The 14,350-nt window shown below is 36.4% G+C and overlaps 1 protein-coding gene across 4 annotated transcripts in view; it reads left to right on the plus strand.

The window, feature by feature from the left end:
- The window catches only part of LRRIQ1 (leucine rich repeats and IQ motif containing 1), a 172,978-nt gene that overhangs the window by 114,702 nt on the left and 43,926 nt on the right, over positions 1 to 14,350 (plus strand). For all 4 annotated transcript variants that reach the window (XM_014568997.3, XM_075932613.1, XM_075932608.1 and 1 more), the window contains one exon: positions 4,404 to 4,505. In XM_014568997.3, coding sequence (XP_014424483.2) covers positions 4,404 to 4,505 — 102 coding nt within the window. The remainder of the gene's footprint in view (positions 1 to 4,403; positions 4,506 to 14,350) is intronic.

The raw sequence follows: 14,350 nt of genomic DNA on the forward strand, positions 1-14,350 counted from the left end.
AGAAAACATCCTTTTCTACTTTTCTCATTGTGTTGTACTGTATGTAATGTATCTCATATAACTATAGAACATACAGTTATGAATTACATTATAGTCTAATTTTATATTTCATATCGCTTTTCTGTCAACTAAAGTTACAGACAAAAGGCTCTTTGAAATTAAAATTATATTTGCCTGGTGGATACACTGTTATACAGTTGTAACATTTTTCCTTCCTTATAGTAAGGAATGCAGGATACATTGTATTGTATATTGTAATAAGGACTGCTTATCTGTTACTGTGTTTGATATATAAGTTATGAACCTGCACACCAGTATGACTTAGTGCTGTAAGCATTTGCTGACACTAAGAATGATATATTAATAAAGTTTTTGGTGATTTGCCAAAATAGAAATATTTAGCTTGTCTAGCTTCCATCTTAACTCGTAAAATATCCACAGTTAACAAATTAGTGCAGTATTCGGGTTCCTCAACACATACGATCTAGTTATCTAGTACTTTCTAAAATGTTGCATTCAAATGAATGGAGCTAACCTTGAGAGAAAGGCAGATGAAGTTAGCAGCCAGGCAGGTAAGAAATCAGGCTAAAGTGACTTTACACTTTCTTTTGGCATCTCAATCCTTGGCTCCTACAGAGGTTGCGGAGGTCATTACCATGATGTACACAGCCCTTGGAGACCTGAGATATGGCTATCATCCTCCTCCCTGCCACAGCAGCACTTGAATTCTTTGTGCTGTGGCTGCTATTTCAATTTACATTTTATACCATGCTCATAACCATAGTATCTGAGTGCTTTTTAGAAGTTTAAGTTTAATTGAGATCAATTTTTCTTAGTCCCTTAGCCAATCAGATATGGTAAAAAATATTATAGTAGATGCTACTATATGAATACTTAGTATCAGCAAGAAATCCAAGAGTCCTCCTGAACTACAGACTGAATTGAATTATTATAAATCTGTTCCTTCATACAGTTAGTCAAGGTAATGAAGTCCCATGGTTTCTGTGAAGAGCGACAGAAGAATCTATCAGAACTGGGTGACTGGGCAAGAAAATGACAGATAAAATTCAGTGTTGACAAATGCAAAATAATGCACATTGGAAAATATAATCCCAGCTATACATACAAAATGTCTGGGTCTAAATTGGTTGTTGCCAGTCAAGAAAGATATCTTGGAGTCACTGTGCACTGCCAACCTGTGGAATTCTTTCCCAGAGGATGTTGTGAAGATAAAGATTATGATGGGGTTCAAAAAAGAACTAGATAAATTCAAGGATGATAGGTCCCTCAATGTCTACTAGTCAGGATCAGGAAGGAAAATGTCCCTAGTCTTTGTTTCCCAGAAGCTGAGAATGGGTGACAAGAGATGGATCATTTGATGATTACAGGTTGGACCTCACTGGTCCGGCACCGCTGGCACCTGAGTGGTCCTGGATGAGGAAATTTGCTGGACCAGGGAAGATCCCCTGCCCCTCAGACTGCCTCTCCTCCCCGCCACCGGCTTGTTTGGCCCCACTGCCAGCCAGGCGACATGGCTGTGCTGGCCCCATTTACATACCTGCTGCTCCAGCCTCACTGCTGATACAGCAGTATGCAGCCTTGGCCCCACTGCTGCGGCACCAGCCCTGCTGCCAGCCAGCACGTGGTCCCGATCAGGTTGTTAGCCTGCCGCAGCCCAACTGGGTTGTCACAACCCCAGCTCTAGTGCGGTGGCTCTGCTGCTATGGCACCAGATGGGCTTCCTCCGCTGGGCTGCCACAGCCTGACCTTGCTGCTAGCCAGCCTGCCGTGGCTCTGTCCCCACTGCCAGGCCAGTGCACAGCCCCTCTTGGGCTACTGTGACACAACCCAGTGCCGGGCCAGCATGCATGGGCTGCCCTGGCTCCAGCTGGGTTTCTGGGCTGTCTTTGCCCAACTACTACCAGCCTCACCATGTGTGTAGCTCTCAGCAGCAGGAGGCCTCCCTTCCCCAGAGCTCTCTTGTTCAGCAACATCCGTGGTCCTGCTGAATCACAGATGTTGCAGGATGAGAGAGTCCTAGTTGAGGGAGGTGCAACCTGTACCTGTTCTGTTCATTCCCTCTGGAGCACCTGGCATTTGCCACTGTTGTAAGACAGGATCCTGGGACAGATGTACCTATGGTCTGACCCATATAGGTTTGGTTTTTTTCAATAGAGACTGCACTATGATTGCAAGCTTTTAAAAAGCTTCCCCCATCGCCAGACACACATCCCTCCCTTCCTAACCATGCCCCTATCATGTCCTCTACTCTAGGGCTTACTTGTGATGGGATCCTGGGTCTAGAGTACTTGCACCAAGAGAATCTTCTCCTAGGAAGACCTGGAACTTCTAGGACTCCTTCATGCTACTCTATCCTTTTTACCTGACTTGAAGAGACTCATATCAATTTTCTACTCTAAAGTCTTATTCTGCAGCCATTTAAGTTAGTGGAAAAGTACTCCTTGACTTTAGAGGAGTTAAGGTCCAACATGAATAGACCAAGCCCCCTTTCCCTTAGCATCACTGAAGCCTCCTTCTCCCCATCTTCAGTCCCTCAGTAGCTGTCTCATTATGGAGAAACTGACATTTAGTCTGACATACCGACTACCTCCAAAACAGCAGTTCCCATCTTCCCTCCCTGTCTGCTTCATTTTTTCCTTGCTAAATTCTATTCCTTTTTCTCTTCATTCCCTTCCAAGTCAATCCTTTCCTCATTGGCTCCAGTGCTAAAACCCTTGTTACTGCTAAAAATCAATCCATCGCTTTGTAACAGTCTTGTTTCTTTCTTCATTTCCTAAGAGAATCTTTCCCCTATATTCCAAAACTATTTGCTGATACAGTTTCTTGGTCCCTTCTATAACAATATGACCTTTCCCCTTGGATCCCTCTTTTGAGTCTCACACTGTTATTGCATCAGGTAGGTTTGCCAATTTTGGTTAGATGTATTCCTGGAGATTTAATCACATGACATAATATTTAAAAATTAATTCCTGGAGACTCCAGGCCAATCCTAGATGGTTAGCACCATGAGCATCAGATTCAAGTTTCCCATCCTCACCTACAAAACCCTATATAATGCCTCCCACCATTTCTGTGCATTTCTTCCAGTTCTTGTGTTCTTCCTAGCCCTCCCTTCAACTCCTTTGCCAGATACCTGATTTTGGCTTATTTCATTTTACATCCTGTATGTGAGATTCTCTCCTTGTCCTCAAGCACTCACTTTCCTTCATATACCTCCTTTAAATTGTCCTGTTTGAGCAGTTCCTCTTCCATTCCCATCATTAATAATCTGCAAAAATCCCTTCTTCTGAACTGTTGTCCTTTATTTGTTTTGTTTTTCTTAGTTAGGGTATGTCTACACTACAGAGTTTTTTTCTGAAAAACAGCTTTTTTTCCAAAAAACTTTGAGTTATGTCCACACTGTAATTGTGTTCTTTCAAAAGAAAACCAAAAGAACAGAGGGTTTTTTTCAAACATTGGTAATCCTCATTGTACGAGGAAGAAGCCTCTTTGCAAAAGAGCTCTTTCGGAAAAAGGCATCTGTGGACGTGGAAAAGGGAGTTCTTTCGAAAGAAGAGGAAAGAGGAAAAAACATAGGTGTCCTGATAGCCACTCCATCCATAGTAATTACAGCTTAAATGTGAGATAGCGTCCATTCAGTGTGGTCGCTTTTGTGTGTGGTCTCTCTCTTTCAGAAGAAGTTTTTCCAGAACTCTTCGGGAAAAGCTTCTTCTGAAAGAAGCCGACAGTCTAGACATAGCCCTAATAGTAAGTTATTTTGTTGTGGGAATGTTTGTGTTGACCTATGGCTCTTACAAACAATTTTTGATAAGTTATAAAACTGCCTAAGACTATGTAGCCTGATCCTTGGGTATGTAGAGCAGGTTGTCTCAGGCTGCTGGAGGCCATCTCTACTTTGAACAGGATAGAATATGTTAAAGGACTTTCAGTTCATTTATCTTCCTCAAGTTTAGGCTCAGATAATAAAATATTTGTGATTTTCATTATGCTCAGGTGGAAACACCTTTATTTGAACCAATCTATTATGTTGTAGGCATTGGGATTTACTTATTTGTTTACCTAATATTTATGATTGAGATCCCCACTTTCAAAATAAAAGTTCTAAATATTTCTTAAAATATATATCCTTTTAAAATGTAGTTTTGCTTTTTTATTGGTGGATTATTTAGAAACCTTTTATAAGTACATAAAACAAGTCAATATCTCTGTTTCTTCGTATATCTATATTAATTTATTTTAAAAGTAATGTAATTGTTTTTGTTAATGTAAAACGTACATGAGAGATTCTGTTTCTTTTATTAAATGACTAAAAGGTGAATGATTGGTTAAGGAATGAACAAGACAGATCTGACCTCTGATTTTAACTTGTTCTTGTCGTCTAGATCCAGCTGTGCGCCTGGCGTTGTTCAGAAACAATGAAAATAAACATCCCCCTGTGAAACCACCAAGGAAGAGACAGACAGCTAAAGTCAGTTACTTTGAAGGTATGAACAGGAGTTTCCCTCTATATGTATTTATGTACTTTGGATGTGTTTGTGCAATTCTTTTTTAATTCTGAAAAAACATGTAGACGTAAGAGAAGACATTGGCTCCAAGCCCTTGGTTGTGTGTGGACATCTCAAATGATGAAACATTTCAGTTTTAATGTATTTTTTCTAGTGATGAATTGATAATGTCTACAGTGGACCTGACCCAAAGCTCATTGAAATCAATGGGAATTTTTTCACTGACCATAATTGGCCCTAAATAGTGTTAATTTTGGGAGTGGTGGTTTAAATGATTGTGTGCTTTTGAAACTCTATGTAAAGAAGGGAGGTGAAATATCCTTTCAACCAAATGGGGAGCTGCTCACCATGCTGTGGGCTAGAGGTGGAACTGCAGGAAACCAGCTGGTACAGATTTCATAAAATATTTTATGCAAGCAACAAAACAATGCATGGAAAAAAAATACAAAGCAGTAGCATAGAATACTAAGAATGATAGTATTCAGCGAAAAGTTTTAGGCCTTTTATACACCCTTATCTATTTCAGACACTGTATTTTTGTACTGGTTTGAATGCACAAAATAATACCATACTAGTTTACTTCATTTCTCAGGGTATTTTTTTTTCCAGTTACCCATTCCTGAAGACAGCCTCTTTTTTAAACAAACTATTCTGTGAATTCAAAAGGAGTATATGATAAGCATCTTTAAATGAAAAATAAAACATTTTTTCTCCATGCTCATACAATTAAAACATTATATTGAGCAATCAAAAAGCATTCATCTTTGTGCTGAGGGTATAAATGAGAAAATTCAACAGAAAATATAAAAGTTATATAATGGGTTTTACAAGTGCACTCCTCACTTCATTTGCATTGCCTCTTCTGGCAAAACTCGTAGTATAGACGTAGCCTAATTGTCTACACCAGAAGCAGAGTTAGGCCAATGTTGGCACTTCTCTAGCAGTCCACTATTCCCCTCTGATCAGTGACTTGGCTGGATTTTATTTCCAGCAAACTTCTCACAGACATTTTATGCTGTTAGTGACTGTTTCTTCTCTGAAGGGATATTGATTAGACTGAAAATGCCACCATATTGTTTCATTCCTTGATCAAATGTGAGGGCAGCATCTCTTGTGCACATAACCTGGCCTCAAATGGACTTGCCAGAAGTTTCTAAATTGAGAATGGTAAATAGGCTCAAGAGTACACCTGAGAACAATTGCTTGTGCTGTTGTGATATCATCATGATAACTTCGGAATTTCCTGTGCCTCACTTTGGCCTCCATAAACCAAAGAGTCTGTAAGAGAGTTTCACTGAGTGCAGTCTGCAACAAGAGCTCTACAGACTGAGTTGCTTGTCTCCCATTTTACAATCAGCAGGCCAATTTCTTCTCTTCCCGGCTTTTGATCATGCCGTTTCCTGCTTCGAATAGATCTTCTTCAACCATTTTTTAAGGCAGGAATTCCCATTCCCTGCCAAAAAGGTCTCTAGTGATACCAGGTAGATATAAGGTGGATGATTAATATATTTTATTGGACCAACTTCTATTCAAGCCCTGCAGACGTTGTCCCCCAGAGCAGAAGGAGAAGCAAAGCAATCATCTGACAGTTCAAATCAATTTCAACCATACGGCCCATTTTCAATCCACAGCCAGCCAACTAGCCTGCCTGCCAGTCAGTGGTCTGGTGAAGCATTTGAATCCCATCCCACCTCCTTTAGAACCCACTAAAGAGAGATCTCAAAGAATAGAGAATCTGCATTCTAAATATTCCTGCTTTAATGTGGGGAGGTGGGGAGAAGAAATTGTAACATCAATAGCAAGAACACATGTTATCTGTTAAATAAGGGGATTGCTACTTTTGAAAGGGGATGCTCTAGGAAGTGAAACAATTAGACCATTTTTAGCTTTTAAACTGGAACACATCACAGTAGAGAACATCTAGAAGGATTAAGTTGTCAAATGCATGGTATGTCTCTTGAATCTTCTCTGTTCTTTTGGTTGTAATTATGGATTATGGTTAACAGTTATTAAAAATAAACCTAATGCTAAAATGAAATACAGCATAGAAGGAAAACAAATAGTAGTAAAAATATGTATGTAAAAGCTTATATTTGACTCCTATGTATACAGTATTAACAAATATTGATGGTTATTTAAAACATTGATATCATATTTGTATTTGATATCCTATCCTTAGGCTTGTTAAATTTGTTTAAACTTTAAATATATCTGATATTTCATTTTTTATGATTGTTTAAAAATATTTGTTGTTCTAAGGATTAATGGATGCTAACCATTTGTGTGAAGGAAAAAATATAGCAAACTTTGTCTGGAAACAAGTCCATTGAATGGACTTGCACTTAAATAAGATCAACAATCTGATTAACTAATTAAAGCAAATCAATTCTGTATGAGTAAGGATGACATTTTGTCATAATTCACCTTTTCTCCCAAGGTAATTCAGAAGTTTCAGAATATTGTATGCTGTTGTGTGACAGATAACTAAACACAATGGGAGAATTAGGATAGATTAGCATGTGCAATACTCAGCTTCCTTGGTGTAGGTTTAAATAAGATGAATATTTTATTCAAACAAGGAATTTAGAAAAATTGTTTAATACTACATACAAATTATAACATTTCCTTTTGCCATGTCTTAAATTGACAACTTATTAAAATAAAAACTCAGAGACTTAATGGAAAACTTTTCTTGCTGACAGTTCTCACTGGCTCATGTGTTTTCTTTCTACCTTCATTCAATTTTTATTAAAGATTATTATATAAATCCAGAAGCTTTGGCTTTGAGACCTCCTGCTTCTGCTCATTCCTCATTTTAAATTGGAATTTCATTTCTGGCATCATACTAGTTGTGCTTTTAAAAGCTAGTGTGATGAGACAGATATATCGTACTGAGATATCACCAAACAGAGCAAATGAGCTCTGCAGAAGAAAACACATTATATGCAAATAATTCTATAACAGAACTATAGGGAGGAAGTGAGTTAAAGAATAAATGTATGGCTCCACTTCTTCAAAGCATATGCATAACTTTGATCACGTGGGAGTACTCATGTGAGCAAAATCTGATACATTCTCTTTAAGTGCTTTATGGGATCAGCGCCATTATGAACAGTAATATCGAAAAATATATTTTTTAAAGTTTGCCATGTGATATCAAATATTTCATGAAATGTCATTGAATCCACTACTGAGCTTCCATTGTCTTCATAATAGTTGTGAAGGAGAAATTGTTATTAATTAATAATTATATCATGGTAGCATGCAGAAGTCCCAATCAGAAACAGACTCTTTCATGTTTGGTGCTGTACAAACAATATATGAATACCTGGTGTCCTCTTTAAGGAATTTCCAGCCTAATAGGATAAGTGATGATATATAAAGGGGGTAGCAGGAGGGATGTATACATGTATTCTAGAGAAAGTGAGGCAGTAACTTGTCTGTACATCTTAAGGCTAGAAACCCTGCTTAAATACTGACCTGTAAATGGCACTGATGAGCCAGTGTTAGCACTTAGTAAAAATTTAATATATTTTTAAACGCACACACATACACACAATACCTGCTTTTCTTCTTCTCATGGGAATTTAGTGCCTGATCCAAAACCCACTGAAGTATTCTGGAAGACATGTTCTCTGATTTACAGTGATCTCTTAGTTTTTCTTATGTATCAAATATATTGGACTGGCTTCTCTGGTCCAGCTGAGTTCTTCTTAAACCAGGACTAGAAAAGGGTGAGGTTAAGTGGCTTTAAGCTAGTGCAGGTTAAATTTTTTTGTCAAATTTTTATGTTAATTGACAAATGGAGAATGTAATGAAAAGTTCTGCTAAACTTCTTTGAGTTTGTTTGCCCATTTAACAAAAATCATGTTATTTTCATGATTTTTAGACCAGCACTACTTTAAACCACTTTTAGGTCAACTCCTTCATCCTGGGGCTGCCCAAGGACCAGTCTAGTTCCTGGTCTCTTGGGGTATGTCTACACTACCCTCCTATTTCGAAATAGGAGGGTAATGTAGGCATACTGCACTTGAAAATGAAGCCCGGGATTTGAATTTCCCGGGCTTCATTTGCATAAGCCGGGCGCCGCCATTTTTAAATCCCGGCTGGTTCGAACCCCGTGCCGCGTGGCTACACGCGGCACGAACTAGGTAGTTCGAACTAGGCTTCCTAGTTCGAACTACCGTTACTCCTCATTCCCTTGTCACATCTGTGCAATGATTCCACTTGTTGAAATTCCCAGTCAGTTCAACTGGCATTCTGGCTGGACGGGGGGGCCTTAAGGTTATTTTGCCACTTATAAGCTTTATAAGCTTTTGAAACACTTTTTTATTATCCTGTTCATCTAATAGTGAATGTTTCCATTTATTCATATTAGTTGAACCATGTTCATCATTTTTCTTGGAGAATCAGCTTGAAGAAAACAGAATGGATCTGTTAGGAAGCCAGTAAGACTATTGGAGATCTTCAAAGTTCAGATCCATTTCTCCTGGTACTCAGAAGTCCAGGCACTATACTCTAATGCTTTTATTAAGTATACTCACAACTGGTGGAACGAAGGAGTACACTACATGGAACGAGGAGTAACGGTAGTTCGAATTAGAAAGCCTAATTCGAACTACCTACTTCGTGCCGCGTGTAGCCACGGGCACGGAGTCCGAACTACCGGGGATTTAAAAATGGCTGTGCCCGGCAAGATGCAAATGAAGCCCGGGATATTTAAATTCCGGGCTTCATTTGCAACTTTGATTGACTACATTAACCACCCTAGTTCGAACTAGGGTGGTAGTGTAGACATACCCTGATAGAAGTAGCAAGGGATGCGAATCAGCTAGTTGACTAGTCCTTAACATCCTTAATATGAACTGCTTAGTTCATATGCACTCTTTGTGTAAACTTCAAATTCTGTAAAAATAACTCATTAAGGTGGATTCACTTCTATGTGGGCACAGTGTACAGTGTTAATTGTTAATTCTATTACATTGTTTTATATTGTTAGATATAGCCTTCAGGCTGGAAATTTCTTTATAAGCCTTAATATCTAATTAGTAATACTGTGTCCTCACTCATCTTATGATTATTGATCACTAAATTATGGAAAGCATAATAGGAATTATAGAAAGCATAATAAGTATTAAGGACAAATGGTCATAAATATTCATCTGAAAACTAAGTGGTTCTGTTTTTATTGGTCAATTTTTAACTAAAAACAAATGTATTAATTTCTCTGTAATTTTCAAGTTGTTTTCAGATAGCATTAACCAAAATTAGAGGAAAGATGACTGTGTGGTTACAGGGCTAGAATTCAGGAGAGCAGGTGTGAAATCCTGACCCTTGTAAAGTGAATGGCTACACTCCTGTGTCGTCTTTGGATCCAGGATTTCATATACCCTGACTATGACACAGATTACTTATATGACTTTGGGTATGTCTCTTAATATGTCTGCATCTCAACTTTCTCATAACTCATATTTTTAAAGCACATCTAAATCCTCACACAGAAGGTGTTACTTAAGTGCAAAATGTTCTTATGCTGTATTTATTATTATTAGTTTTAATTTAAACCCATGAAAACTGAGACTCAGGACTGCCGCTTTGTCATTAAATTGCTTGAATAAATTAGGCCAAATACATCTGGTAATTTAGGATTCTCTTTTTTAGTTAATTTAAGTTTGCACTTTTAAAATATTTTTACATAAACATGTTTAACATACATAATTTCTTACACAGTAGTATTAAAAGAAATATATTGGAAAGCATATGTTTGTAGCAAGTAAATAGCATTTACTTATTGATTCAAATTCCTAGTCGTCGTCTGGATATAATATCTTCAGATGAAAGCTGATAGAAGTGTCATTGAGATTGAGATATTTTCAGTAACCTTTATTACTGCTATGAAACAGATAAGCTTTCATTATATCAGGATGTTTATGTCATTCAAAAGATAGATAAGAATATTATGAAAAGTAGCTAATACTCATGGGTATTAAATGTTTTCAATCTTTAATAACTTACCCATTTCAATTAAAGCATATAAAAGACATTAGTTCCCAGAAAGCACAAATGGTTTTCATGCATCCAATTTCTAAAATTGTCATATCTTATTTTGATGGTCTAAAAATAGTAATCATGCTGCAAAATTAATGCTCTATAATTTAATAAATGCTTTGCCATGTTTACAGTAAGAATATAATAATCTTTTCCTGGCATTATACTTGTATGGCAGTCTACGGAAGCAATATCTGATCCTTATAGTATTGCACTGATAAAAGTGACAGAACAACACAATTCCAAACAGTGTAAGAGCTAAACTGAGATGTGATGATTATTTCTTAAAAAAACTAGTGTGCAAAGGAGTCTGTTTTTTAAAATCATAGTTTTGCAGCTTTGTTTCTCATTATCTAGTGTGAGCTCACACAACAGAGCTCTGCACATTGAAATATTTTCTCATTTTAAGGAATTAATGGCTCTCCACCAGCCCTTTAACATGTAAAATGAGTAGGTTACTTGTGTCCAGTACATCCAAAAAGAGCCAGGATAAAATAAACATAAGGAGTTGGATATCTTGGAAAAAATCTGTCATGGGTTTGGGTTAATCATCTCCAGAAGAAATTCAACTTGATGCCTGAAATGTAAGACTTCTTGGAGAAAGCAGTAAAGCCTGAGGCAGTGTTGATCTGAAAGAGTGCTCTCCATGGGTCAGAGCTGCTCTGCTGGCAGAGTGCAAACCCAGTTCACAACAGCGGCATGCTGAAAAGTTGCAAAAGACTGCAGGGGCCTTACAGTGCACGCACTCGAGCTTCAATTACATAGTTTTAGTGGCCCAGTTTCTTATTATGAAATGAAACTTTAAAATGAAATCTGTGCCTAATTTGCCAGTGTTCTGTCCATCAGTGATAACATAGGCATTTTCAATTGTCTTGGAATAAACCAATCTTGAAATTGCTGTATAAGCTTAAAAATAAGTAAATAAAACTTTGTGAAGTGAGCAATGCAGTATGTGTTGGCTTTTGAATATTTAGAAAGTGATTTCTGTATTTTGTGTTCTGAAGTGTATTTTAACCAGTAAGGTTGGTATTTGCCTGAAATTCCAGCACTGTAAGTACCAGCCATAGAGATGCTACAGCTTAATACCTTGCTGCCTAACTGTGCTTCTTGTCTTCCAAATTCCTTGATATTAACTCCACAGGATTCTGGACTTGGCCGAATGTTCCGCCCATTTATGTACTATCCTCTCTCCTCATTCCCTATCTCAGCCCATTTGTAGACTGCTGTCATTTATAATGATTTTAGGTGGACCACAGTAAGCAGCTTGTGAGGCTCTGTGACTTTCATATGTTCTCCATTCTTCTATGCCAACAAATTTAGATATCAAACTGCGACAACAACCTTTTAAGCCCCCAACCGATTACAAAACAATGTTTGAGCTTTGACACTTGGGTAGTCACACCTGTCTATTATGGTAATTTACCTGTCTTGGGAAGTGGGAGGGACAGGACTTTACATTAAAAATTATCGAGATAGGTCTTCCTGCTTCTTAAATTAATGTACTAAGTAGTGTGGATTTCAATAGATGGAATGCAGCCATTAAGGACAATTTTTTTTATCATTCTTAAACAAGATAACTAGACATTTTATAGCATCTGAAGTTTCCTCTTTATTTTATTTTTTTTATTTAGTTTCTGTGACCTGGAACTGGGTAACATTAAATAAATATTTCTGTCTCACAACCAATTTATAGATGAATAAATTGATTGCAGAGTCAAAATCCACAGCTTTTTACACTGCATAAGGCAATTATTTTGGATGAATAGACCCCTGAGTACTAAAGCATTTCAAATCGTTTTTCTTCTGACCATTCAATGACCTGATAACTATTTCCTGTCCCTAAGTAAGGTTGTGACCCAGGTCTTCGGGTGCAAAAGACAGATAATTTTAGCAACAAGTTAAATCCAAATGGGTTTGGTTGAAGGGATTGAGGAAGAGTAATTTTGGGTAAATTTCTTTTTCAGTAAAGTTTTACAACACTTGAACATACATTTAGTTAAAACTTATAATTGAATTTGTAGCCATGTGCTTGGATGATATAGGTCCATACTATATTTTTTAAACATCATGCCAATGATTTTTTACTTTTCAGAAAATCACAGAGAGGTTATGTTATGTTAGTTTAGATTTGCTAAATATTCTCAACATTTAACAAATAACTTTTTTCACAGGATACACAAAGCATTTAAGTATTCCTTGCATATTAAAAGAAAATTATCAAATGCCGCATTTTGTTCATTTCATAAAAATGAGTTAGAAATGTGCAGAGTTATGAATTTGGGTGAACAAATGAATTAGTAGAAAACAGCTCTTGAATGCAACTCTTGTTATAAATGGCAACATGATATATTTTAAATCTGCAACAGAAAAAATGAAGCATTATATAAATGTGTACATTAGAATAGGAACACCTCTATTCATCTATTTTAACTGGTAAAATATCTTTATGAGATTAGATGATTAAGATAAGAAATACCTTTACAAGGTCATTTTGTTGAACTGAAAATGTAATTTGCCAACATTACTTATGAAGAAATTATTGGTTTTCTAGTCTGTGCATGGCATCTACAGTATTCTGAAGGATTAGTAGTCTTAATGAGGTCAGAGATCTACAACTTTCCAAAAAAGTTGTTTCCTTGTTACAATTTTCTTAGTATTGAATGCACATTTAAATCTTTTTTTTTCTTTTTTCTTACTTAATAAAGTTGTGGATCAGCAGTATATTATAACTCCTTTTGACATTTTGGAGCAAAGACTCCACAATTGAAACTCAGATATTAAAAATATAGTGCTGTTAAATAATATGAACAAAGCCTTAAGCCATTTACAGCATTCATATAATCTACACAAATAGAAAGTAAGCATGCTATATTTAGAAGCTTTTACAAGAAATTGTAGTTATGTTAGATATTGTAATAATATGTTACAAATTATTTAAATATTTCAATAAAGGAATTGTAGAATAATGTAATATCTAGTCAATTTTATATTAACCTTTACGACATATTATAAGGTACATTTTTCTACTGAATAACTTTAACATTCACATTTTAACATTTATACTATACAAGCTTTTCAACAATCATGTCAAATGTATATGTCTGTACTGGTTGGTGGTTTTAGTTGGTGTTACACCACAGTGCCTCATGATGCCTGTGTCTTAAATATTTTATCTTATCTATGTATATTCAAAAAGAAAATAAAAAGGCAGAATACTGAGTTTCAAAACAAAATAGTGAGTTTTAAGTTTTAAATAGGCTTGGAAACAAAACTCATTTAATACTGTACAATTAATACTGAGTAAAGAACATTGTGAAAAATACCATATTTTCCAGTTGATCCAGTTAGATTCCTCAGCTGTGACTCAGAAAATTTCTATGCTTGTAAAAATTTTCACAGCACTGCAAAGATCATGTTCTACAATAAATGTCACTTAGATGACCATTCAGAATAATTCTTCCATACATATATATCATCAGGTTAAAATTTTGACCCTTGGTTATAATTGCATAAAGTTATTGCAACTAAAAAGCCGGTGATAAGTCTTGTGTTTAGTCCCCTGTGGCACATTATGTATAAAGGAATAAAAATAGTCAGACAAGAGTAGCAATTAACCTCTCTTTCACATTCATTATACAGCAAGTGGGATATGCTTAAGCTTAAGTTATTTAAGTATTTTTTAAGTGCAGACTGAGTGCCATATTTACTAAGCTATGGAGAGTAATTTCTCTTAATATAGTTACATCATTGTTGTACTCTAATATAAAGAATTTGAA

Source organism: Pelodiscus sinensis, chromosome 1, assembly GCF_049634645.1.
Source record: "Pelodiscus sinensis isolate JC-2024 chromosome 1, ASM4963464v1, whole genome shotgun sequence".
Taxonomy (NCBI): Eukaryota; Metazoa; Chordata; order Testudines; family Trionychidae; genus Pelodiscus; species Pelodiscus sinensis.